The sequence below is a fragment of the Toxotes jaculatrix genome, chromosome 5 (genome assembly GCF_017976425.1).
Source record: "Toxotes jaculatrix isolate fToxJac2 chromosome 5, fToxJac2.pri, whole genome shotgun sequence".
Taxonomy (NCBI): domain Eukaryota; kingdom Metazoa; phylum Chordata; class Actinopteri; family Toxotidae; genus Toxotes; species Toxotes jaculatrix.
Genome location: NC_054398.1, coordinates 20,682,066 through 20,708,936, shown reverse-complemented (window position 1 = coordinate 20,708,936; position 26,871 = coordinate 20,682,066). Strand labels below are relative to the sequence as shown.

At 33.8% G+C, this 26,871-nt stretch overlaps 1 protein-coding gene across 1 annotated transcript in view; it reads right to left on the bottom strand.

The window, feature by feature from the left end:
- appl2 (adaptor protein, phosphotyrosine interaction, PH domain and leucine zipper containing 2) overlaps window positions 1–24,692 on the bottom strand; it is a 49,270-nt gene extending 24,578 nt beyond the window's left edge. The window contains exons 1-10 of the mRNA XM_041037940.1: window positions 24,583–24,692; window positions 23,116–23,214; window positions 22,279–22,338; window positions 20,900–20,971; window positions 19,872–19,959; window positions 19,496–19,537; window positions 19,349–19,407; window positions 18,810–18,956; window positions 18,145–18,227; window positions 17,769–17,921 (exon numbers count right to left, since the gene is read on the bottom strand). Of these exons, the coding sequence (XP_040893874.1) occupies window positions 17,769–17,921; window positions 18,145–18,227; window positions 18,810–18,956; window positions 19,349–19,407; window positions 19,496–19,537; window positions 19,872–19,959; window positions 20,900–20,971; window positions 22,279–22,338; window positions 23,116–23,214; window positions 24,583–24,639 (860 nt within the window). The 5' untranslated portion in view covers window positions 24,640–24,692. The remainder of the gene's footprint in view (window positions 1–17,768; window positions 17,922–18,144; window positions 18,228–18,809; window positions 18,957–19,348; window positions 19,408–19,495; window positions 19,538–19,871; window positions 19,960–20,899; window positions 20,972–22,278; window positions 22,339–23,115; window positions 23,215–24,582) is intronic.
- Between the last annotated feature and the right edge of the window lie 2,179 nt (window positions 24,693–26,871).

Genomic DNA, 26,871 nt, shown 5'->3' with positions numbered 1-26,871 from the left:
ACATTTTGAGGTCCAAAAAAATTTTGACTTTTTTTGGCCGATTTTGACGCCTTACTATACTATGATGTTTTTTATGACATTTTGAGGTCCAAAAAATTTTTGACTTTTTTTGGCTGAAAAAAACGCCTTACTATACTATGACGTTTTTTATGACATTTTGAGGTCCAAAAAAATTTTGACTTTTTTTGGCCGAAAAAAACGCTTTACTATACTATGACGTTTTTTATGACATTTTGAGGTCCAAAAAAATTTTGACTTTTTTTGGTCGAAAAAAACGCCTTACTATACTATGATGTTTTTTATGACATTTTGAGGTCAAAAAAAAATTTGACTTTTTTTGGCTGAAAAAAACGCCTTACTATACTATGACGTTTTTTATGACATTTTGAGGTCCAAAAAAATTTTGACTTTTTTTGGCCGATTTTGACGCCTTACTATACTATGACGTTTTTTATGACATTTTGAGGTCCAAAAAATTTTTTGACTTTTTTTGGCCGAAAAAAACGCCTTACTATACTGTGATGTTTTTTATGATATTTTGAGGTCCAAAAAAATTTTGACTTTTTTTGGTCGAAAAAAACGCCTTACTATACTATGATGTTTTTTATGACATTTTGAGGTCCAAAAAAATTTTGACTTTTTTTGGTCGAAAAAAACGCCTTACTATACTATGACGTTTTTTATGACATTTTGAGGTCCAAAAAAAATTTGACTTTTTTTGGCCGAAAAAAACGCCTTACTATACTATGACGTTTTTTATGACATTTTGAGGTCCAAAAAAATTTTGACTTTTTTTGGCCGAAAAAAACGCCTTACTATACTATGATGTTTTTTATGACACTTTGAGGTCCAAAAAAATTTTGACTTTTTTTGGCCAATTTTGATGCCTTACTATACTATGACGTTTTTTATGACATTTTGAGGTCCAAAAAAATTTTGACTTTTTTTGGCCGAAAAAAACGCTTTACTATACTATGACGTTTTTTATGACATTTTGAGGTCCAAAAAAATTTTGACTTTTTTTGGTCGAAAAAAACGCCTTACTATACTATGACGTTTTTTATGACATTTTGAGGTCCAAAAAAATTTTGACTTTTTTTGGCCGAAAAAAACGCCTTACTATACTATGACGTTTTTTATGACATTTTGAGGTCCAAAAAAATTTTGACTTTTTTTGGCCGAAAAAAACGCCTTACTATACTACGATGTTTTTTATGACACTTTGAGGTCCAAAAAAATTTTGACTTTTTTTGGCCAATTTTGATGCCTTACTATACTATGACGTTTTTTATGACATTTTGAGGTCCAAAAAAATTTTGACTTTTTTTGGCCGATTTTGACGCCTTACTATACTATGACGTTTTTTATGACATTTTGAGGTCCAAAAAAATTTTGACTTTTTTTGGCCGAAAAAAACGCTTTACTATACTATGACGTTTTTTATGACATTTTGAGGTCCAAAAAAATTTTGACTTTTTTTGGTCGAAAAAAACGCCTTACTATACTATGATGTTTTTTATGACATTTTGAGGTCAAAAAAAAATTTGACTTTTTTTGGCTGAAAAAAACGCCTTACTATACTATGACGTTTTTTATGACATTTTGAGGTCCAAAAAAATTTTGACTTTTTTTGGCCGATTTTGACGCCTTACTATACTATGACGTTTTTTATGACATTTTGAGGTCCAAAAAAATTTTGACTTTTTTTGGCCGAAAAAAACGCCTTACTATACTGTGATGTTTTTTATGATATTTTGAGGTCCAAAAAAATTTTGACTTTTTTTGGTCGAAAAAAACGCCTTACTATACTATGATGTTTTTTATGACATTTTGAGGTCCAAAAAAATTCTGACTTTTTTTGGCTGAAAAAAACGCCTTACTATACTATGACGTTTTTTATGACATTTTGAGGTCCAAAAAAATTTTGACTTTTTTTGGCGGAAAAAAAACGCCTTACTATACTATGACGTTTTTTATGACATTTTGAGGTCCAAAAAATTTTTGACTTTTTTCGGCCGAAAAAAACGCCTTACTATACTATGATGTTTTTTATGACACTTTGAGGTCCAAAAAAATTTTGACTTTTTTTGGCCAATTTTGATGCCTTACTATACTATGACGTTTTTTATGACATTTTGAGGTCCAAAAAAATTTTGACTTTTTTTGGCCGAAAAAAACGCCTTACTATACTATGACGTTTTTTATGACATTTTGAGGTCCAAAAAAATTTTGACTTTTTTTGGCCGAAAAAAACGCCTTACTATACTACGATGTTTTTTATGACACTTTGAGGTCCAAAAAAATTTTGACTTTTTTTGGCCAATTTTGATGCCTTACTATACTATGACGTTTTTTATGACATTTTGAGGTCCAAAAAAATTTTGACTTTTTTTGGCCGATTTTGACGCCTTACTATACTATGACGTTTTTTATGACATTTTGAGGTCCAAAAAAATTTTGACTTTTTTTGGCCGAAAAAAACGCCTTACTATACTATGACGTTTTTTATGACATTTTGAGGTCCAAAAAAACTTTGACTTTTTTTGGCCAATTTTGATGCCTTACTATACTATGACGTTTTTTATGACATTTTGAGGTCCAAAAAAATTTTGACTTTTTTTGGCCGATTTTGACGCCTTACTATACTATGATGTTTTTTATGACATTTTGAGGTCCAAAAAATTTTTGACTTTTTTTGGCCGAAAAAAACGCCTTACTATACTATGACGTTTTTATGACATTTTGAGGTCCAAAAAAATTTTGACTTTTCTTGGCCGAAAAAAACGCCTTACTATACTATGACGTTTTTTATGACATTTTGAGGTCCAAAAAAATTTTGACTTTTTTTGGCCGAAAAAAACGCCTTACTATACTATGACGTTTTTTATGACATTTTGAGGTCCAAAAAAATTTTGACTTTTTTTGGCAGAAAAAAAAGCCTTACTATACTATGACGTTTTTTTTTGACATTTTGAGGTCCAAAAAAATTTTGACTTTTTTTGGCCGAAAAAAACGCCTTACTATACTATGACGTTTTTTATGACATTTTGAGGTCCAAAAAAATTTTGACTTTTTTTGTCCGAAAAAAAAGGCCTTACTATACTATGACGTTTTTTATGACATTTTGAGGTCCAAAAAAATTTTGACTTTTTTTGGCCGATTTTGACGCCTTACTATACTATGACGTTTTTTATGACATTTTGAGGTCCAAAAAAATTTTGACTTTTTTTGGCCGATTTTGACGCCTTACTATACTATGACGTTTTTTATGACATTTTGAGGTCCAAAAATATTTTGACTTTTTTTGGCCGATTTTGACGCCTTACTATACTATGACGTTTTTTATGACATTTTGAGGTCCAAAAAAATTTTGACTTTTTTTGGCCGAAAAAAAGGCCTTACTATACTATGACGTTTTTTATGACATTTTGAGGTCCAAAAATATTTTGACTTTTTTTGGCCGAAAAAAGCGCCTTACTATACTATGACGTTTTTTATGACATTTTGAGGTCCAAAAAATTTTTGACTTTTTTTGGTCGAAAAAAACGCCTTACTATACTATGACGTTTTTTATGACATTTTGAGGTCCAAAAAAATTTTGACTTTTTTTGGCCGATTTTGACGCCTTACTATACTATGACGTTTTTTATGACATTTTGAGGTCCAAAAAAATTTTGACTTTTTTTGGCCGATTTTGACGCCTTACTATACTATGACGTTTTTTATGACATTTTGAGGTCCAAAAATATTTTGACTTTTTTTGGCCGATTTTGACGCCTTACTATACTATGACGTTTTTTATGACATTTTGAGGTCCAAAAAAATTTTGACTTTTTTTGGCCGAAAAAAAGGCCTTACTATACTATGATGTTTTTTATGACATTTTGAGGTCCAAAAATATTTTGACTTTTTTTGGCCGAAAAAAGCGCCTTACTATACTATGACGTTTTTTATGACATTTTGAGGTCCAAAAAAATTTTGACTTTTTTTGGTCGAAAAAAACGCCTTACTATACTATGACGTTTTTTATGACATTTTGAGGTCCAAAAAAATTTTGACTTTTTTTGGCCGAAAAAAACGCCTTACTATACTATGACGTTTTTTATGACATTTTGAGGTCCAAAAAAATTTTGACTTTTTTTGGCCGAAAAAAACGCCTTACTATACTACGATGTTTTTTATGACACTTTGAGGTCCAAAAAAATTTTGACTTTTTTTGGCCAATTTTGATGCCTTACTATACTATGACGTTTTTTATGACATTTTGAGGTCCAAAAAAATTTTGACTTTTTTTGGCCGAAAAAAACGCCTTACTATACTATGACGTTTTTTATGACATTTTGAGGTCCAAAAAAATTTTGACTTTTTTTGGCCGAAAAAAACGCCTTACTATACTACGATGTTTTTTATGACACTTTGAGGTCCAAAAAAATTTTGACTTTTTTTGGCCAATTTTGATGCCTTACTATACTATGACGTTTTTTATGACATTTTGAGGTCCAAAAAAATTTTGACTTTTTTTGGCCGATTTTGACGCCTTACTATACTATGACGTTTTTTATGACATTTTGAGGTCCAAAAAAATTTTGACTTTTTTTGGCCGAAAAAAACGCCTTACTATACTATGACGTTTTTTATGACATTTTGAGGTCCAAAAAAACTTTGACTTTTTTTGGCCAATTTTGATGCCTTACTATACTATGACGTTTTTTATGACATTTTGAGGTCCAAAAAAATTTTGACTTTTTTTGGCCGATTTTGACGCCTTACTATACTATGATGTTTTTTATGACATTTTGAGGTCCAAAAAATTTTTGACTTTTTTTGGCCGAAAAAAACGCCTTACTATACTATGACGTTTTTATGACATTTTGAGGTCCAAAAAAATTTTGACTTTTCTTGGCCGAAAAAAACGCCTTACTATACTATGACGTTTTTTATGACATTTTGAGGTCCAAAAAAATTTTGACTTTTTTTGGCCGAAAAAAACGCCTTACTATACTATGACGTTTTTTATGACATTTTGAGGTCCAAAAAAATTTTGACTTTTTTTGGCCGATTTTGACGCCTTACTATACTATGACGTTTTTTATGACATTTTGAGGTCCAAAAAAATTTTGACTTTTTTTGGCCGATTTTGACGCCTTACTATACTATGACCTTTTTATGACATTTTGAGGTCCAAAAAAATTTTGACTTTTTTTGACTGAAAAAAACGCCTTACTATACTATGACGTTTTTTATGACATTTTGAGGTCCAAAAAAAATTTGACTTTTTTTGGCCGAAAAAAACGCCTTACTATACTATGACGTTTTTTATGACATTTTGAGGTCCAAAAAAATTTTGACTTTTTTTGGCCGAAAAAAACGCCTTACTATGATGTTTTTTATGACACTTTGAGGTCCAAAAAAATTTTGACTTTTTTTGGCCAATTTTGATGCCTTACTATACTATGACGTTTTTTATGACATTTTGAGGTCCAAAAAAATTTTGACTTTTTTTGGCCGAAAAAAACGCTTTACTATACTATGACGTTTTTTATGACATTTTGAGGTCCAAAAAAATTTTGACTTTTTTTGGTCGAAAAAAACGCCTTACTATACTATGACGTTTTTTATGACATTTTGAGGTCCAAAAAAATTTTGACTTTTTTTGGCCGAAAAAAAACGCCTTACTATACTATGACGTTTTTTATGACATTTTGAGGTCCAAAAAAATTTTGACTTTTTTTGGCCGAAAAAAACGCCTTACTATACTACGATGTTTTTTATGACACTTTGAGGTCCAAAAAAATTTTGACTTTTTTTGGCCAATTTTGATGCCTTACTATACTATGACGTTTTTTATGACATTTTGAGGTCCAAAAAAATTTTGACTTTTTTTGGCCGATTTTGACGCCTTACTATACTATGACGTTTTTTATGACATTTTGAGGTCCAAAAAAATTTTGACTTTTTTTGGCCGAAAAAAACGCTTTACTATACTATGACGTTTTTTATGACATTTTGAGGTCCAAAAAAATTTTGACTTTTTTTGGTCGAAAAAAACGCCTTACTATACTATGATGTTTTTTATGACATTTTGAGGTCAAAAAAAAATTTGACTTTTTTTGGCTGAAAAAAACGCCTTACTATACTATGACGTTTTTTATGACATTTTGAGGTCCAAAAAAACTTTGACTTTTTTTGGCCAATTTTGATGCCTTACTATACTATGACGTTTTTTATGACATTTTGAGGTCCAAAAAAATTTTGACTTTTTTTGGCCGATTTTGACGCCTTACTATACTATGATGTTTTTTATGACATTTTGAGGTCCAAAAAATTTTTGACTTTTTTTGGCCGAAAAAAACGCCTTACTATACTATGACGTTTTTATGACATTTTGAGGTCCAAAAAAATTTTGACTTTTCTTGGCCGAAAAAAACGCCTTACTATACTATGACGTTTTTTATGACATTTTGAGGTCCAAAAAAATTTTGACTTTTTTTGGCCGAAAAAAACGCCTTACTATACTATGACGTTTTTTATGACATTTTGAGGTCCAAAAAAATTTTGACTTTTTTTGGCCGATTTTGACGCCTTACTATACTATGGCGTTTTTTATGACATTTTGAGGTCCAAAAAAATTTTGACTTTTTTTGGCCGATTTTGACGCCTTACTATACTATGACCTTTTTATGACATTTTGAGGTCCAAAAAAATTTTGACTTTTTTTTGGCCGATTTTGACGCCTTACTATACTATGACGTTTTTTATGACATTTTGAGGTCCAAAAAAATTTTGACTTTTTTTGGCCGAAAAAAGCGCCTTACTATACTATGACGTTTTTTATGACATTTTGAGGTCCAAAAAAACTTTGACTTTTTTTGGCCGAAAAAAAGGCCTTACTATACTATGACGTTTTTTCTGACATTTTGAGGTCCAAAAAAATTTTGACTTTTTTTGTCCGAAAAAAAGGCCTTACTATACTATGACGTTTTTTATGACATTTTGAGGTCCAAAAAAATTTTGACTTTTTTTGGCCGATTTTGACGCCTTACTATACTATGACGTTTTTTATGACATTTTGAGGTCCAAAAAAATTTTGACTTTTTTTGGCCGATTTTGACGCCTTACTATACTATGACGTTTTTTATGACATTTTGAGGTCCAAAAATATTTTGACTTTTTTTGGCCGATTTTGACGCCTTACTATACTATGACGTTTTTTATGACATTTTGAGGTCCAAAAAAATTTTGACTTTTTTTGGCCGAAAAAAAGGCCTTACTATACTATGACGTTTTTTATGACATTTTGAGGTCCAAAAATATTTTGACTTTTTTTGGCCGATTTTGACGCCTTACTATACTATGACGTTTTTTATGACATTTTGAGGTCCAAAAAAATTTTGACTTTTTTTGGCCGAAAAAAACGCCTTACTATACTACGATGTTTTTTATGACACTTTGAGGTCCAAAAAAATTTTGACTTTTTTTGGCCAATTTTGATGCCTTACTATACTATGACGTTTTTTATGACATTTTGAGGTCCAAAAAAATTTTGACTTTTTTTGGCCGAAAAAAACGCCTTACTATACTATGACGTTTTTTATGACATTTTGAGGTCCAAAAAAATTTTGACTTTTTTTGGCCGATTTTGACGCCTTACTATACTATGACGTTTTTTATGACATTTTGAGGTCCAAAAAAATTTTGACTTTTTTTGGCCGATTTTGACGCCTTACTATACTATGACCTTTTTATGACATTTTGAGGTCCAAAAAAATTTTGACTTTTTTTGACTGAAAAAAACGCCTTACTATACTATGACGTTTTTTATGACATTTTGAGGTCCAAAAAAAATTTGACTTTTTTTGGCCGAAAAAAAACGCCTTACTATACTATGACGTTTTTTATGACATTTTGAGGTCCAAAAAAATTTTGACTTTTTTTGGCCGAAAAAAACGCCTTACTATGATGTTTTTTATGACACTTTGAGGTCCAAAAAAATTTTGACTTTTTTTGGCCAATTTTGATGCCTTACTATACTATGACGTTTTTTATGACATTTTGAGGTCCAAAAAAATTTTGACTTTTTTTGGCCGAAAAAAACGCTTTACTATACTATGACGTTTTTTATGACATTTTGAGGTCCAAAAAAATTTTGACTTTTTTTGGTCGAAAAAAACGCCTTACTATACTATGACGTTTTTTATGACATTTTGAGGTCCAAAAAAATTTTGACTTTTTTTGGCCGAAAAAAAACGCCTTACTATACTATGACGTTTTTTATGACATTTTGAGGTCCAAAAAAATTTTGACTTTTTTTGGCCGAAAAAAACGCCTTACTATACTACGATGTTTTTTATGACACTTTGAGGTCCAAAAAAATTTTGACTTTTTTTGGCCAATTTTGATGCCTTACTATACTATGACGTTTTTTATGACATTTTGAGGTCCAAAAAAATTTTGACTTTTTTTGGCCGATTTTGACGCCTTACTATACTATGACGTTTTTTATGACATTTTGAGGTCCAAAAAAATTTTGACTTTTTTTGGCCGAAAAAAACGCTTTACTATACTATGACGTTTTTTATGACATTTTGAGGTCCAAAAAAATTTTGACTTTTTTTGGTCGAAAAAAACGCCTTACTATACTATGATGTTTTTTATGACATTTTGAGGTCAAAAAAAAATTTGACTTTTTTTGGCTGAAAAAAACGCCTTACTATACTATGACGTTTTTTATGACATTTTGAGGTCCAAAAAAACTTTGACTTTTTTTGGCCAATTTTGATGCCTTACTATACTATGACGTTTTTTATGACATTTTGAGGTCCAAAAAAATTTTGACTTTTTTTGGCCGATTTTGACGCCTTACTATACTATGATGTTTTTTATGACATTTTGAGGTCCAAAAAATTTTTGACTTTTTTTGGCCGAAAAAAACGCCTTACTATACTATGACGTTTTTATGACATTTTGAGGTCCAAAAAAATTTTGACTTTTCTTGGCCGAAAAAAACGCCTTACTATACTATGACGTTTTTTATGACATTTTGAGGTCCAAAAAAATTTTGACTTTTTTTGGCCGAAAAAAACGCCTTACTATACTATGACGTTTTTTATGACATTTTGAGGTCCAAAAAAATTTTGACTTTTTTTGGCCGATTTTGACGCCTTACTATACTATGGCGTTTTTTATGACATTTTGAGGTCCAAAAAAATTTTGACTTTTTTTGGCCGATTTTGACGCCTTACTATACTATGACCTTTTTATGACATTTTGAGGTCCAAAAAAATTTTGACTTTTTTTTGGCCGATTTTGACGCCTTACTATACTATGACGTTTTTTATGACATTTTGAGGTCCAAAAAAATTTTGACTTTTTTTGGCCGAAAAAAGCGCCTTACTATACTATGACGTTTTTTATGACATTTTGAGGTCCAAAAAAACTTTGACTTTTTTTGGCCGAAAAAAAGGCCTTACTATACTATGACGTTTTTTCTGACATTTTGAGGTCCAAAAAAATTTTGACTTTTTTTGTCCGAAAAAAAGGCCTTACTATACTATGACGTTTTTTATGACATTTTGAGGTCCAAAAAAATTTTGACTTTTTTTGGCCGATTTTGACGCCTTACTATACTATGACGTTTTTTATGACATTTTGAGGTCCAAAAAAATTTTGACTTTTTTTGGCCGATTTTGACGCCTTACTATACTATGACGTTTTTTATGACATTTTGAGGTCCAAAAATATTTTGACTTTTTTTGGCCGATTTTGACGCCTTACTATACTATGACGTTTTTTATGACATTTTGAGGTCCAAAAAAATTTTGACTTTTTTTGGCCGAAAAAAAGGCCTTACTATACTATGACGTTTTTTATGACATTTTGAGGTCCAAAAATATTTTGACTTTTTTTGGCCGATTTTGACGCCTTACTATACTATGACGTTTTTTATGACATTTTGAGGTCCAAAAAAATTTTGACTTTTTTTGGCCGAAAAAAACGCCTTACTATACTACGATGTTTTTTATGACACTTTGAGGTCCAAAAAAATTTTGACTTTTTTTGGCCAATTTTGATGCCTTACTATACTATGACGTTTTTTATGACATTTTGAGGTCCAAAAAATTTTTGACATTTTTTGGCCGAAAAAAGCGCCTTACTATACTATGACGTTTTTTATGACATTTTGAGGTCCAAAAAAATTTTGACTTTTTTTGGCCGATTTTGACTCCTTACTATACTATGACGTTTTTTATGACATTTTGAGGTCCAAAAATATTTTGACTTTTTTTGGCCGATTTTGACGCCTTACTATACTATGACGTTTTTTATGACATTTTGAGGTCCAAAAAAATTTTGACTTTTTTTGGCCGAAAAAAACGCTTTACTATACTATGACGTTTTTTATGACATTTTGAGGTCCAAAAAAATTTTGACTTTTTTTGGTCGAAAAAAACGCCTTACTATACTATGACGTTTTTTATGACATTTTGAGGTCCAAAAAAATTTTGACTTTTTTTGGCCGAAAAAAAACGCCTTACTATACTATGACGTTTTTTATGACATTTTGAGGTCCAAAAAAATTTTGACTTTTTTTGGCCGAAAAAAACGCCTTACTATACTACGATGTTTTTTATGACACTTTGAGGTCCAAAAAAATTTTGACTTTTTTTGGCCAATTTTGATGCCTTACTATACTATGACGTTTTTTATGACATTTTGAGGTCCAAAAAAATTTTGACTTTTTTTGGCCGATTTTGACGCCTTACTATACTATGACGTTTTTTATGACATTTTGAGGTCCAAAAAAATTTTGACTTTTTTTGGCCGAAAAAAACGCTTTACTATACTATGACGTTTTTTATGACATTTTGAGGTCCAAAAAAATTTTGACTTTTTTTGGTCGAAAAAAACGCCTTACTATACTATGACGTTTTTTATGACATTTTGAGGTCCAAAAAAATTTGACTTTTTTTGGCTGAAAAAAACGCCTTACTATACTATGATGTTTTTTATGACATTTTGAGGTCCAAAAAATTTTTGACTTTTTTTGGCCGAAAAAAACGCCTTACTATACTATGACATTTTTATGACATTTTGAGGTCCAAAAAAATTTTGACTTTTCTTGGCCGAAAAAAACGCCTTACTATACTATGACGTTTTTTATGACATTTTGAGGTCCAAAAAAATTTTGACTTTTTTTGGCCGAAAAAAACGCCTTACTATACTATGACGTTTTTTATGACATTTTGAGGTCCAAAAAAATTTTGACTTTTTTTGGCCGATTTTGACGCCTTACTATACTATGGCGTTTTTTATGACATTTTGAGGTCCAAAAAAATTTTGACTTTTTTTGGCCGATTTTGACGCCTTACTATACTATGACCTTTTTATGACATTTTGAGGTCCAAAAAAATTTTGACTTTTTTTTGGCCGATTTTGACGCCTTACTATACTATGACGTTTTTTATGACATTTTGAGGTCCAAAAAAATTTTGACTTTTTTTGGCCGAAAAAAGCGCCTTACTATACTATGACGTTTTTTATGACATTTTGAGGTCCAAAAAAATTTTGACTTTTTTTGGCCGAAAAAAAGGCCTTACTATACTATGACGTTTTTTCTGACATTTTGAGGTCCAAAAAAATTTTGACTTTTTTTGTCCGAAAAAAAGGCCTTACTATACTATGACGTTTTTTATGACATTTTGAGGTCCAAAAAAATTTTGACTTTTTTTGGCCGATTTTGACGCCTTACTATACTATGACGTTTTTTATGACATTTTGAGGTCCAAAAAAATTTTGACTTTTTTTGGCCGATTTTGACGCCTTACTATACTATGACGTTTTTTATGACATTTTGAGGTCCAAAAAAATTTTGACTTTTTTTGGCCGATTTTGACGCCTTACTATACTATGACGTTTTTTATGACATTTTGAGGTCCAAAAAAATTTTGACTTTTTTTGGCCGAAAAAAAGGCCTTACTATACTATGACGTTTTTTATGACATTTTGAGGTCCAAAAATATTTTGACTTTTTTTGGCCGATTTTGACGCCTTACTATACTATGACGTTTTTTATGACATTTTGAGGTCCAAAAAAATTTTGACTTTTTTTGGCCGAAAAAAACGCCTTACTATACTACGATGTTTTTTATGACACTTTGAGGTCCAAAAAAATTTTGACTTTTTTTGGCCAATTTTGATGCCTTACTATACTATGACGTTTTTTATGACATTTTGAGGTCCAAAAAATTTTTGACATTTTTTGGCCGAAAAAAGCGCCTTACTATACTATGACGTTTTTTATGACATTTTGAGGTCCAAAAAAATTTTGACTTTTTTTGGCCGATTTTGACTCCTTACTATACTATGACGTTTTTTATGACATTTTGAGGTCCAAAAATATTTTGACTTTTTTTGGCCGATTTTGACGCCTTACTATACTATGACGTTTTTTATGACATTTTGAGGTCCAAAAAAATTTTGACTTTTTTTGGCCGAAAAAAAGGCCTTACTATACTATGACGTTTTTTATGACATTTTGAGGTCCAAAAATATTTTGACTTTTTTTGGCCGAAAAAAGCGCCTTACTATACTATGACGTTTTTTATGACATTTTGAGGTCCAAAAAAATTTTGACTTTTTTTGGTCGAAAAAAACGCCTTACTATACTATGACGTTTTTTATGACATTTTGAGGTCCAAAAAAATTTTGACTTTTTTTGGCCGAAAAAAACGCCTTACTATACTACGATGTTTTTTATGACACTTTGAGGTCCAAAAAAATTTTGACTTTTTTTGGCCAATTTTGATGCCTTACTATACTATGACGTTTTTTATGACATTTTGAGGTCCAAAAAAATTTTGACTTTTTTTGGCCGAAAAAAGCGCCTTACTATACTATGACGTTTTTTATGACATTTTGAGGTCCAAAAAAATTTTGACTTTTTTTGGCCGATTTTGACTCCTTACTATACTATGACGTTTTTTATGACATTTTGAGGTCCAAAAATATTTTGACTTTTTTTGGCCGATTTTGACGCCTTACTATACTATGACGTTTTTTATGACATTTTGAGGTCCAAAAAAATTTTGACTTTTTTAGGCCGAAAAAAGCGCCTTACTATACTATGACGTTTTTTATGACATTTTGAGGTCCAAAAAAATTTTGACTTTTTTTGGCCGAAAAAAAGGCCTTACTATACTATGACGTTTTTTATGACATTTTGAGGTCCAAAAAAATTTTGACTTTTTTTGGCCGAAAAAAAAGGCCTTACTATACTGACGTTTTTTATGACATTTTGAGGTCCAAAAAAATTTTGACTTTTTTTGGCCGATTTTGACGCCTTACTATACTATGACGTTTTTTATGACATTTTGAGGTCCAAAAAAATTTTGACTTTTTTTGGCCGATTTTGACGCCTTACTATACTATGACGTTTTTTATGACATTTTGAGGTCCAAAAAAATTTTGACTTTTTTTGGCCGATTTTGACGCCTTACTATACTATGACGTTTTTTATGACATTTTGAGGTCCAAAAAAATTTTGACTTTTTTTGGCCGAAAAAAAGGCCTTACTATACTATGACGTTTTTTATGACATTTTGAGGTCCAAAAATATTTTGACTTTTTTTGGCCGATTTTGACGCCTTACTATACTATGACGTTTTTTATGACATTTTGAGGTCCAAAAAATTTTTGACTTTTTTTGGCCGATTTTGACGCCTTACTATACTATGACGTTTTTTATGACATTTTGAGGTCCAAAAAAATTTTGACTTTTTTTGGCCGAAAAAAACGCCTTACTATACTATGACGTTTTTTATGACATTTTGAGGTCCAAAAAAATTTTGACTTTTTTTGGCCGAAAAAAGCGCCTTACTATACTATGACGTTTTTTATGACATTTTGAGGCCCGAAAAAATTTTGACTTTTTTTGGCCGATTTTGACGCCTTACTATACTATGACGTTTTTTATGACATTTTGAGGTCAAAAAATTTTTGACTTTTTTTGGCCGATTTTGACGCCTTACTATACTATGATGTTTTTTATGACATCTTGAGGTCAAAAATTTTTTTGCCTTTTTTTTTGCCGATTTTGACACCTTATTATACTATGACGTTCTTTTTTGAAATTTTTAGGTCAAAAGAAATTTTGACTTTTTTTATCCGATTTTGAAGCCTTACTATACTATGACGTTTTTTATGACATTTTGAGGTGAAAAAATTTTTTGACTTTTTTTGGCCGATTTTGACGCCTTACTATACTATGACGTTTTTTTATGACATTTTGAGGTGTAAAAAATTTTTGACTTTTTTTGGCCGATTTTGACGCCTTACTATACTATGACGTTTTTTTTATGACATTTTGAGGTAAAAAAAAAATGTGACTTTTTTTATGCCTATTTTGAAGCCTTACTATACTATGACCATTTTAATGACATTTTGAGGCCATACTAAAAAATGTTTTTTTTTTTTGGCCTATTTTGAAGCCTTACTATACTATGACGTTTTTTGGCACATTTTGAGGCCATACTTAAGTATGACCTTTTTTGGCCAATTTTGAAGCCTTACTATACTATGACCTTTTTGGCATATTTTGAGGCCATACTAAAGTATAACCTTTTTTGACCAATTTTGAAGCCTTACTTTATTATGACCTTTTTGGCATATTTTGAGGCCATACTAAAGTATGACTTTTTTTGGCCTATTTTGAAGCCTTATTATACTATGACGTTTTTTGGCATATTTTAAGGACATACTAAAGTATGACTTTTTTTGGCCTATTTTGAAGACTTACTATGCTATGACCATTTTTAATATATTTAAGGTAATACTATTTAATTTACTATCAACAATAATGTAAAAATATGTACAAAATGAATTACTAACGTATTTTTTTCATTTATATGTTTATTATATAAATATGCCTTTATTTACTCCACATAAAATAAATTATAAAAAATACAAAAAACAATTATTTACAATTCAACTTTTAACAATATTAAACTTTCTGCTTTTTTTTTAAAAACAAATTGTAAACAAATAATTTTCAGGTGCCTGCGTTGGTTTTTGTGGGGCCGGCTCTATATGAAATTCTTTTCTTGCAGACTCTACACCACTTTTATTCGTGACTGACAAATCAGTATTAGCTTAGTGCGGCAAGGTTTGCAGACAACGTACATTCTGTCTGTTTAGAACTCCTGCCATGAAAACCAAAATGCATCCACACGCTCGCTTTTAGCCCAGATGGAGCTGGATGGATTGGTTGTTTGTCGGTTAATGGTTTTTCTTTGTCCATTTCACACACCTCTCGCCTCGCTAGCATAGTAAGCTCGCTCGCTGGCTCTGTTACAGGGTGTTTTGTTATGACTATGTTAGTCAACAGCTCCGCTTCTTGGTTAAATCATGTATAACAGCCAGTAACCGGAGAGTCACTGCAGTGTATTAAAAAATCGATCTTTGTAAATTCAGTAATGAACTCATAATCGTCCATAAAATAATCGCGATTAATCAAGAATTAATTTTTTCACCACCCCTATTTTTCTGACACAATTCAGCATAATGGAAAGCTTATTGAGTGACACAGAGTTCTGAGTAAGAATGTCTAGGATTTAAGGCTGAATGTAACGGAAATAACTCGCTCACATCTGGCCTACAAATGAGCTTAGAAAAAATAAAGACATGTAAAGAGTATCGTTCAAGTCCTTCTCCCCTTAGAAGCTAAGTGAAGGTACACATAGACAGTGTTGGGCAGTAACACATTACTTTGCAACATGTTACAGTAATCTGATTACTTTTTCAGTAACTGAGTAATGTAACGCGTTTTAATTTCCATTATAGTAATTATAGTTACAAGCCCAGGTATACAACTATACGTTACATCGTTGCCAATATACTCCAGTGTTTTATCATCTAGATTGAATAGAGAAATGGCTCTTTTCAAAGGTCTCGCCTGCTAGTTGCACACGTGACGTCAAGTGAGACTCATTTTGACACAAAAACACTCAACATGGAAAGTGAAAAGTATGCGTTCAGTAGCTGGAAATACCAGCATTATTGGTATGAGTAATGAGTAACTACTGATGTAACTAGTAATGTAACTAATTACTTTTGAAATAACTTTTATAAGGCATAATCAGTAATCAGTAATTGAATTACATTTACAGATTAATTTGCCTGCACATAGAATAGCTTAATCAAGATTGGATAAGAAGAAAATTCAGCAAAACCTTCTAGAAAATTTTTCTTTCATTTTTCTTTGAATGGTAATAAACTTGTTGAAAGATGTCTTATATGTCGTCATTTTCATTTGCACACTGGAAACCTCCGCTGCAGGTCATTACGATGTTAAAATCTATACTGTTTCTTCTTCTATGGTGGCTCCACTAACTTTCGTTTCATCCAAATGTCTATTTTCCTTTTTTAAAATCTGGCAAATCTATGTTTTCAGACTGAACAGGAATTTGTTTTTGCTCAAAGGTCAGTACATCTTTGATGTTCCATTTGACCTCAGTAAGATAGCTACACATCAGTCAATATTGTAACAAAAAGAAGACATTTAAGTTTAAAGCCTTCTCTTTTAAGGTATACAGCAGTTGTATACACCTGTTTATTGCTTGGGAATTTACATTTTACACCTCGTGCTCATAGAATTTTTATGTAGTTGAAGAAAAGGATTAGTCTTTACTTTTACTCGAATAGTTTCATACCAGCATTTCCTTGTTTTCTCAATATTTTGCATATTATTTCATTTTTCTAACAATTTAACGTAAACAACAATTCTCTTTCAAATGTAAATGCTTGAGTTGTTCTCAATCCCTTTTTTATTTGCGATTTGATTTTTAGCTATCCTTGCAAAGCTGTTTTGTTTTGGTGTTGAATTTGTCTTGGCTATTACGGTTTATGTAAATAAATAATTATAAATAAATACAATGCAAATTAAAGCTGAGTCACCTTATTTCAGAACAAAGCTCCATGTGTATGACTCATTTGACTTGTTCATCTGTAAGCCTTCTTTTCATACATCCTGTTTAGAAAACATTCGCAAATAAATTTCCTCTGATTAATATCGAAGTGTACGGATCATGCTGCTGTGAGTGACTCAGACCCTTAATATTGAGAAACCAGGTGAAATAGCAAAAGTTCTCTGGACTAGGCTCCATTTGACAAGCGTTTGAGGCTCCTGGTACTGTGTGTCATTAAACAGAATGGCATTCTGTGGAAACCTTTTCTCTGGTGTCACAGACATTTGTCAAAGACTTTGGATGTATATGAGGGAGAGACAGAGTTTGACAGCTCTGACATTTCACTAAATCACATTGTGGGCTACGCTGCAGTTCTACCCCCTGCAGCCATTAGGGAAGTTTCCCTTCTCATATATCCACTCTGCAATGAGCTGACAGCGCACACTGTCAACATGTTACCTGACCCAGCTCGTCTGCTGTGACAGACTTATTGTTTACTGTGTTCATGCATATTTTGAGAAACTTTAGCAAGAGGAGCAAAAATATTTTCTCTGTTACGTTTGGTTATTCAGACATTCAAAATCTACTGTAAATGTACTGTGTACTGATTGCACCATCTATTGCACCAGACTATACTGTCTGACAGAGCCTCAAATATCACATGAGCACAGATTAAAAACTTGTTCCTGAGCTGTTCAATTTTTCTTCAAAGGCACTCCTTAACATACTGACTAGGTAGGATGGCTACATGAATAAGACGTGTCCTTGGATTTCAGATAGGGCCATAATGAGCGTAATTAATCTTACTTTCTAATGTTGAGGTAGCCAGCCTTCTGGATAAGAGTGCGATTGACAGGCTCAGTGTCCTTATCTGGCATATAGACAGTGTCCTCCACAGACAGAAGCTCCCTCTGGGACACACGCATGGCCTCCGCCTCCGCGTCCAGCTGGGCCTGGATACTAGACAGGAAGAAAGTTTTCATAGAGGCAAAATCAATCTAAACTGACTCTCAGAAATTAGATTTTTTTTTTTTTTAGTAAAAATTAAGAATTAAAAGACATACATTTGCAGAGCATCACAGTAAAATTATTTCTGTTTAGGATCATACACAACAAGCCTCAGTACCAAATCACGTTTATGTGATGAACCATAGCATTGGTAATTATGAAAGAGAGTCTTTACCTTTGAGTCATGTTGGACACAGAGGAAAGAAAGCTGTCCATCTTCTTTGACACCAGCTCAATGCCTTTCTTGAAGAAGCTGATCTGAGAGTTAAGAGATATTAGTGGGTCATTCACTTGATACTTTTATATTTACAGTTGCACTTTTAATGTAACATTATGTACCCTTTATTTCCTTAGTTAAATGTTGTGCTTGTAAAATGTCAGAAATGTGTGACACCTCCCAGTCACACTACCTTCTAATTTTCCACAACCCAATGTTCAAATAGTTTGTTTTATTTTCCTGAAAGTCCAAAACCCCATGATATTTGTAAAATATATACGAAAAAGAAAAGCATCAAATCCTCACATTTGAGAAGCCTGGGCCAGAGAATGTTTGGCTTTTCTGTTTGAAAAATAACTAAAACAATGAATCACTTCAAAATAAATAATTTCTTCTTTATTCTGTTGATCAACTAATTGATTAGCTTACTAATCGTTATATAATGGATAAAATGCTGTATTTTTTTAACCAGTAGTATCACATGATCACACACAGTAACAAGTGTACTTTATAAAGTAAATCTGTTCCAGTGAGTATATCGCTTCTCTTCTTTAAATACTGAATTTAAATACTGAACTGACAAGGATGCCTTTCCCAGTTAGTAGGCCAACAGTGCTCAGTACCTGTGCTTGTGTGTAGCCTAACATGGGCTCAAGCATTGCTACTCTCTTGCGATACTGCAGGGCATTGAGGGCGCAGTAATACTGCAGTGAGGCCTGGTGCTGCTTCCTTCTAGTGTAAGCCACCTCCTTCACCAAGTCTGCCTTCAGCTGTCCAGACAGGAGAGGGTTAAACATGCAAATGTGTATACACACATGTCCAACATAAACTGGCTGTTAAGCCCTGTACACACACACACTAACATGTATGCAAAAACAGTGCTCTTCTCACACACATACAAATAGACAACACAGTCACATTATCTTGTACGTCCCAGAAGACAGCAACACACACAAAAGAAGCAAATCTTTGCAGCCATTGTAGTGCATAGTGTTGCTTCAGTCTTCCTACAATAGTGAAGCCTGGCAGTACAGCAATATTCAATTCCATCAATTTGTATTTCAAATGCATTACTAGAGCATAACTGCAATGTAAGGCCTTTTACAGCCTGGGAAAAAAGCTCCATTAGCGAAGATGAGAGAACACCTCCCAGTCACACTACCTTCTCATTCTCCTTCTTCTTGGGCAATCGGCTATACTTGACCATAGCTGCCTCATGCTCTACAGGAGACGGGAGAAAGGACATCAGGATCAGATAAGAACTACAGGCTGTAATCATTTTGTGAGATTGGTAAATGTATGTACTCACCGTCAGTGGCGATGCCATATATTTCCTTCAGTGTGCTTATCTCTGCAAAAATTCAATGTTAAGCAAATTCTGTTACATCTACCACAGATTCACATCTTAAAAAGGCATTATTGCTTTTTTAGTAGACAACACAAGTAAGCTGGTTGTACAAACTGAATCCACTATGTTTCCGAGTCATTAAATGATGAATTTCACATGTAGCTTTGTTCTGAAATTCTGAAATGTGTTTTGGTTCTTTTTTTTCTACTCAAACAAATAAGATCTTTACTTTAATATGCAGATCAAATTTACAAATGTGTTACTGTCTGTTACAATATATCAGAAACATGTTACAATAATGAGATTTGTGCACGTGTGACTGCGTGTGTGGTCCTACCTGTGAGGTCCTTCTCTCGAAACTGGATCAAGGGGAAGACCATGCTGTCAGCCATCTGGTTGGCTAGCTCAGAGTGGAGCGAGTTCAGCTGGACGAGACAAAACAGATTATACAAAAATATTGTTATTATACAAGTGCTGCAAAAGTACACAACAGAAAGATTTACCCTCGCCAAACATCTTGAGAGATTACGATTTATTTTAATATGTACAGTGACATTTCCTGCCAGTTATTCCTGCAGCAAGATGGAGAGTAACATTTTCAGTGAAGTGGGTGCTGCAGACAATGCCTCCTCTACATCATAAAAAGACCATATTGTGGAACAGTACATTTTGGGAAGAGAATAACAAAAGCTTCTGTTTAATTTGATATTGGAAACAGGACAACATACTGCACACACAAGCAAATCCTACCATAATTCTTTATGCTTATCAACAAGCTACACTCCCGACATTTTAACAAGCTGACATCCACTTTAATCTGAATTATTTCGCAAGTGCTGAAGTTCACAGGATTAGGTGCAGGAATAGGCCTAATTCTCACTACGAAATGAGCTCTCCTCTGTACATGATGAGATAAAGGTCGAACAATCAACCCGCGTCCTCTGAGCATATGTGTGTGTGGATGTGTGCGTCCTGAATCTTGCTGAGTGTTGGCTTGCTGAGGCTTCTGGACCCCCATGGCTTAAAGTGACAGGCCCATCTGTTACGTCTATATAACTGAGCCTACACACCCTCCTTTATCTATCCATCAATCCATCTACTTCTGCCTCCTTCCATTCGTCCATCCAGTGCTATAGGTATCATTTCCATCTCATAGCATAAATATACATTAGTTCCGGTCTTAAAGGGAGGATAAAGTCTTTTCACTGAGGTCATTTTCAGCTATGTGCTAGGAGAGCGCAGGTGCACTAATCTTTGTAACATGATTAAGAACCAACTACTGACTGTGCAGTAGTTTATCATCCCACTCCTCTGCTGTGGGTGCACACACATAAAAAACAATTAAACTGCAAACACAGGCCTCACCTCCCCTACAGTTTTGGCGAAGTTCTGCAGTGTGGTGATTACCTCTTCATCACCTTTTCCAAGGGCAAAATTCTAGACAGAAGAAGAAGGGGGGATGGGGGGACAAGTTTAGACCACGAAACTGTATAATGTAGCATTGAGCTAGCCTATACTAGAGGCTAAGAAGTTAAAAAAATACCCTGTTCTTCCAGGATTTCTGGCACATCACTTTCATGGAACAAGTCCAAAGATGCTAAGATGTTCAGATTTAAGCCTTGTTTTACTTACTTTAGTACTAAAAAGTCCATCCATTACGTTGCAGATTTTTTTCTATGCAGAATCTACTATGCAATCCAGAATGTGTTCCAACAGTCGACTGATCCACGTTTCTTTCTCAGCATGATTTAGTAGACCTGCTGTGTTGACATCAGCAACTATTCTATTTCAATTTCTTGTTTGCTGCATGTAACAAGGCCCCTGTGATAGATTACCAACAGAGAGGCACCTCTGCTTCAAGATTCTTTCACGCACAGATTTCACAAAGACACAAGCAGATGAGAAGATGAGGTGTGGCAGACACACACAAACTCACAAAGGAAAATATTCCAGATGAAAATGATAATACTAATGGGTGTGTCTTGATAAGCAACCCTGGCCACGATGCAGGTTTCCCTTTTTGTCTTTTGGTGCAATCATATATGGAAATGTGAAACCACATCTGGTAAACTAATTATTAGCATACATGATGGATTAAGTCCTATTAATGGTGAAGGGCGTGGGTATGGTTTGGGGCACAATGACATAAAATATAAGTGTAATATAAAAATAATTTGAATAAAGATTGCACATAAAATTCCATATTAATAGAGATGCCCTAAAGCTCTATAATGTAATGTGCTAACCCTACATAAAATCATTTTCGTTTTTAATAGCACTTGAAAAGGTTTTATTTGTTTTTCACTGTGCTTTACTGCCTTGTCTAATGCTAGCATATTATAGGAGAATACTGTATAAAATATAAATACTACCAAAAAACATCATTGGCAATACCTTTGTTCATCCCAGAGTAATCCCTGCAGGCTGCATATGGCCTATTAAGTAGGGCAACCTGTATGAAGCCTTAGAGGCCAACTCAGGGTAAAAGAAGGCCACATAACACTTGACACATCATTTGCTGCTGCTTGCGATAACTGAATGCAGCTCTGATAAACATATCAATCTTTTCTGTCAACGATTATCTACCCTTATCTCAACAACAGTGGCCAGACAGTGAGAGAGCAATGCTCAGAGGGACTATAGAAAGAAAGTTAACCTGAAACAATAAGAGAGAGGCAAAAATATGATTTTGGTAAGTAAGGGGGAGTGGAATTTACAGCTTTAATCACGCTACCCGTACTTACTTTCTTCTCATAGTCCAGAAGTTGCTGTGAGAGCTGCTCTGTGGCCAATCCCATCTCACTCTGTCGGGAAACACATTGAGGGAAAATGCAGAATTAACAGGCTGGATTACAAGGGATTTGTCCCTAACTTCTACATTTGTCATTCTCTTTTCAGACCTTGTATATCATGAAGGCATAAAAGGAAGTGATAAGACAACAGGTGAATCAGGGTTCAAATGATAAATTCCTTTGGAAAAAAAACAAAAGGTGATGGGTCATATAAATGCCAGCTCTACCAGTGAACTATTATTGGTTCAGAAAAGGTCTTAAGTTATATTACATGAATTGTGCATGTTTTCAGAAAGAAATTTAGTATCTTTTGTGACTGCAACATGTGAAAGTTAAATCAAATCTATCTTCAGCCCACCACTATTTACTTGTACAGATAATTGTTTTAAGGCAAAGGTTTCTGTGTTTTCTGACTGCACCTTTGAATGAAGATTATTTAGTTACACACAGTCTTCCCAAAGGTCAAGAATGAACTTCCATGCTCAAAGGTTCCTCAGCTGTTTCTACAAGAACCCTGAGTACATAATGTTTCATTCATCAGTTTGCATGTGTGAGGTTGCATTAAAAAAAAGAGTTTAATATCCTAGTTCAACATGTCTGGTCAAAAATTCCAGAGAGACAAGACCACCATTTTTGGTTCAATGCAAATCGAGACAATCCTCTACTGTAGCTCAATAAGGCAAATGTTCAACCTGAAATCAGCTTCAGTCAGGCAAATGAAATGACTTCTGTTCAAAGTCACACGCAGCTAAGACAACGGAATGTGCGTGACTGTGTTTTGTTTAGTACCTGAGCTCCAAACACACGCTGCATTGATTGTAGCAGCTGGTTGGTATAGTCTGTGAGCATCCCAGCATCTTCCTCAAACACACTGAGCAAGGAGCGAGTCTGTGAAGCAAAACATTTGATGAATAAGATCAACATTTGTTTACATGAGACAAAAGACAGATAAATGTAAGCACAACTGAAACATTTAGTTAAAAAAAAAGCTCTCTCTCAGGAGGTTTCTTTCAGGTGGATCTTGGTATGTTTGTTATGGCAAATGTTCCATTTACTCAATCTGTCGGACAACAGCAAACTAAACACTACACCCATATGAAACTATAACTTCAATACATAAAAGAGAACTTATACAAGCATTGTTGGAAGTTAAAAGCAGAAATAAGACACAGGGAAAAAATGAGTGTAGCTGCAGTATTTAAGTGATACTAAGGGCAAAATGATTTTACTGCAGGCTGTCTATGCAAACTCAGAAAGTCCTGTCTGGGTGGAGGTTTCTTTTTCAATAAACAGGTGCAGCAAGGCAGGGCAGATACTGTACAGCACAGGGGAACACACCCACTGGCAAAAGTCTGTTTACAGTTCACTCCAGTCCTTTTACACTGAAAAAGGAATCATCTGGAATATTGACAAACTTTTCTTTCTCTACATATCACTGCAGGGTAGCAGCAAGCCTATTTCTTATTAAAAGAGTCTTCATTTTGAAGGCTAAAAATGTCAGGAGGGAAATGAGCCTCCAGCATGGGCTGCACTTAAGCAAAACCATAGAGCAGGTCAGCTGTGTTTAGGGAAAGAGTGATGCAACAGACAACACAAAATACAGGCTACATTAGATGTGCTTAATATCAAAGGCTACCCTGAATAGCCATGCATGAGTCACAGTGAACAACTTCCATACTGCATTTCAGACCTGTAAGCATCAAACAAGATATGGTACTCAGAGACAGCCACCCCTGCCCTGTTGCAGGCTATTGACTAATTCCAGGGGAGTCCGATAATGGAAACCCCACCCACATCCTGTGAATCAGGCCCAGTTTGACTCTGGTCCCAAAATCTAACTTCATACGACACTGGAAAATAAAAAAGGCCGAAGGTGTGTCCTGGTTGTGCTATATGGTCGCGACATCTTCCATACTGATATGAGTTTGTATGTATACCACAATACCTCCTGTGATAGAGAGAGGAGAGCCCTGTGACGAGCGTTAGGAATGTAAATACAACAAAGACACCCAAACGCTGAGAATTATGACATGTTGTATAAACTACCACATTGTTTACAACAGGAGAGAGCAGCAACTCCTGAAAGAGGATTACATTCTCACAACAATGTGTCAATTGAGAGCTGTCATCGACCAGCGCAAACAGCCTACAAAGGGAACAGGATACTGACTGGGTTAGTAAGCTAACTTCAGCACTCGTAGCGCCTTTCGTGTGACAGCCGCGTCTTTAAACGCGATAAAACCCTCACAGGCCTACCTGAGGACTGTCCTGCAAAGCGTCCTCCAGTAGCAGTTTGTGATGTACGGCCGGCATCTTGTTAGCGTTGGAGGAGAAGGGAATGGGGGCTTGAATTATTTAGAGCGTGGACTCGGTTTCCCAGAGATCTGTGCGCGAGCGAGGGGAACACGTAGGAGTTGGAGGCGGGCCCAGTCTGACCTCACCCTGAACCATTAGGGGCAGCGGCTGACCAGTGAATGAGAAGAGCTACGGCGTAGCTCTAAGTTAGATATTTGTAGGAGTTTATATGTATAAATATTTTCTATTCTGGAGATGGTTCTTTTATAGGGAACGGATCGACAGCTGTAATAGTACTCCCTACCACGTCTAATGTTTTACCATTTTAGTGTCAACAGCGACCCCACGTGGACACAAAAAGACTTGCAGAGTTTAATGCCAAAAATAAAAATATTAGCCACTCGAAAAAAAATGTACTCTCACAAAAAAAAAAAAAAAAAAAAGGCTGATTTCACTATATCAGGTCACAGAAGAATAGAGAGTCTTCTGGTATAAAAGTACAAAAATAAAAGTACAAATACACACACACACACACACACACACATATAGATATAATTAGTTTTTAATTACAAGTCAATAAATTTCAATCAAATGTAGTGGATTAAAAACATTTTTTAAACACACAATTTTTCCCATTCACACCTACCTAATAAAAACTCCTGGAAGAAATCACCATCCAGCGCTCATCTTGTTTTGTCTCAGTCATAATTGCTAAATTATAGGAAGAGCATGGGATGTACTAAGTATTGTTGGAGCTACTGGCTCTCTAATTACTTCACCCTTTTTGCAGAGGCTGCACACATCCGGAAAAAAAAAAAAATCCCTTCCGTGACTGATCCCATCCTGGTTGATAAAGTGAGGAGTCGCGATGCTATTGTGCTTTCCAAATGTCAGATACTCTGACCGACCACATTCTCTAATGGGATGCTTTCTCTTTTTATTTTCATGTAATCACCATATACTGTACGCTTTGAACCTGTGTTTACATCCAACAGACCTAAAATGTTGTCTGAAATGAAAAAAAAGTATCTGCCAGGAAAACAGAAATATCATGCACAGGTGTGAATATATAATTCATCTAATCTCAGAGTATAAGATGGCATGTCCAGAGAAGAACACAGATTTGAATCTTTGATTTACTGAGCCAATTTACCACGTATAATAGTAACCTCACATGGATATTTATTTGTTTTGGTGTAAAGGCTTACGTATAATTGTCTGTTGATACCAGAATATTGTTTTCTTCATCTTCATAAATGGGTTAAAAATGGTGATTGTATTTCCAAAAATAATGCTTCAGGATGGATTTTTCTTGAAAGAGAGCAACATTTGTGAGGGTTAAAAGTAATACAGTTTAGAGTTTAGTTTTGTGTCCTAGGAATTAAAAACAAGGTTTAGACCAGTAGTTTATTGTTTCATTTGTATTTTATCCAATAATTTTAGCCAGTATTAGAGGAATTGATATTACTACATATATTTTCTTGTCAGATATTTATATATCATCTCAATGTGCTAACTTCTATTAGATCTATTTTGAGAACAGCAAAAATACCTTGTTGTTACCAAGAAAACTTTATAACTGCAGGACAGTGTCATCTAAAGAAATCCTTGAAAGCAGATGAGACACAAGGGGTAAAACTTGATCTAAGACATTTCAGGTCTCAATAACAGTCTAATTGACTTGTCAAGATGGTCATGTCTTGTTGTGTAGTGTCTTGATAAGGCAGGCAAGCCATGACAAGCAGTTCTTCCTCATCAGCCTGAGCAGGAGCACATTCTTTCCTCCCCAGTGGACTTGTGTTTTTTAATTGGTTAAGTTGTGGCTGTAAATCAGACAAGGCATTTCAGTACCGACTTTAATAATTAATTGTGTTTGCTGGCTCGGCTAAGTCTGGCCTATAAAAATAGATGCTTAAATGTCAGTGGAACTAACCTGGATTAAACAAAGCACTGATTCAGCTGACCGAGGAAACAAATTCTCAGGAGAAAACGAATAGAGCTGTATCTTCTGGAGAGCAAATTCTTTTGACTGTGACGGTACATTAAATTAACCCCTCTTACAAGTCAATTATTAAATGTTCTTTTAAATAAAACATGTTGTATCAGGCATTGTAGAGTCTACAACCACATTAACAGCTCTGTGAAGTGGAAGCGTGCTAACTTGCTCTCAATGACTATTCTAGCATGCTAGTGTTTACAGGGTAAAATCTTATGTTCCCCATCTTACTTTAGTGTTTTAGCACGTTAACA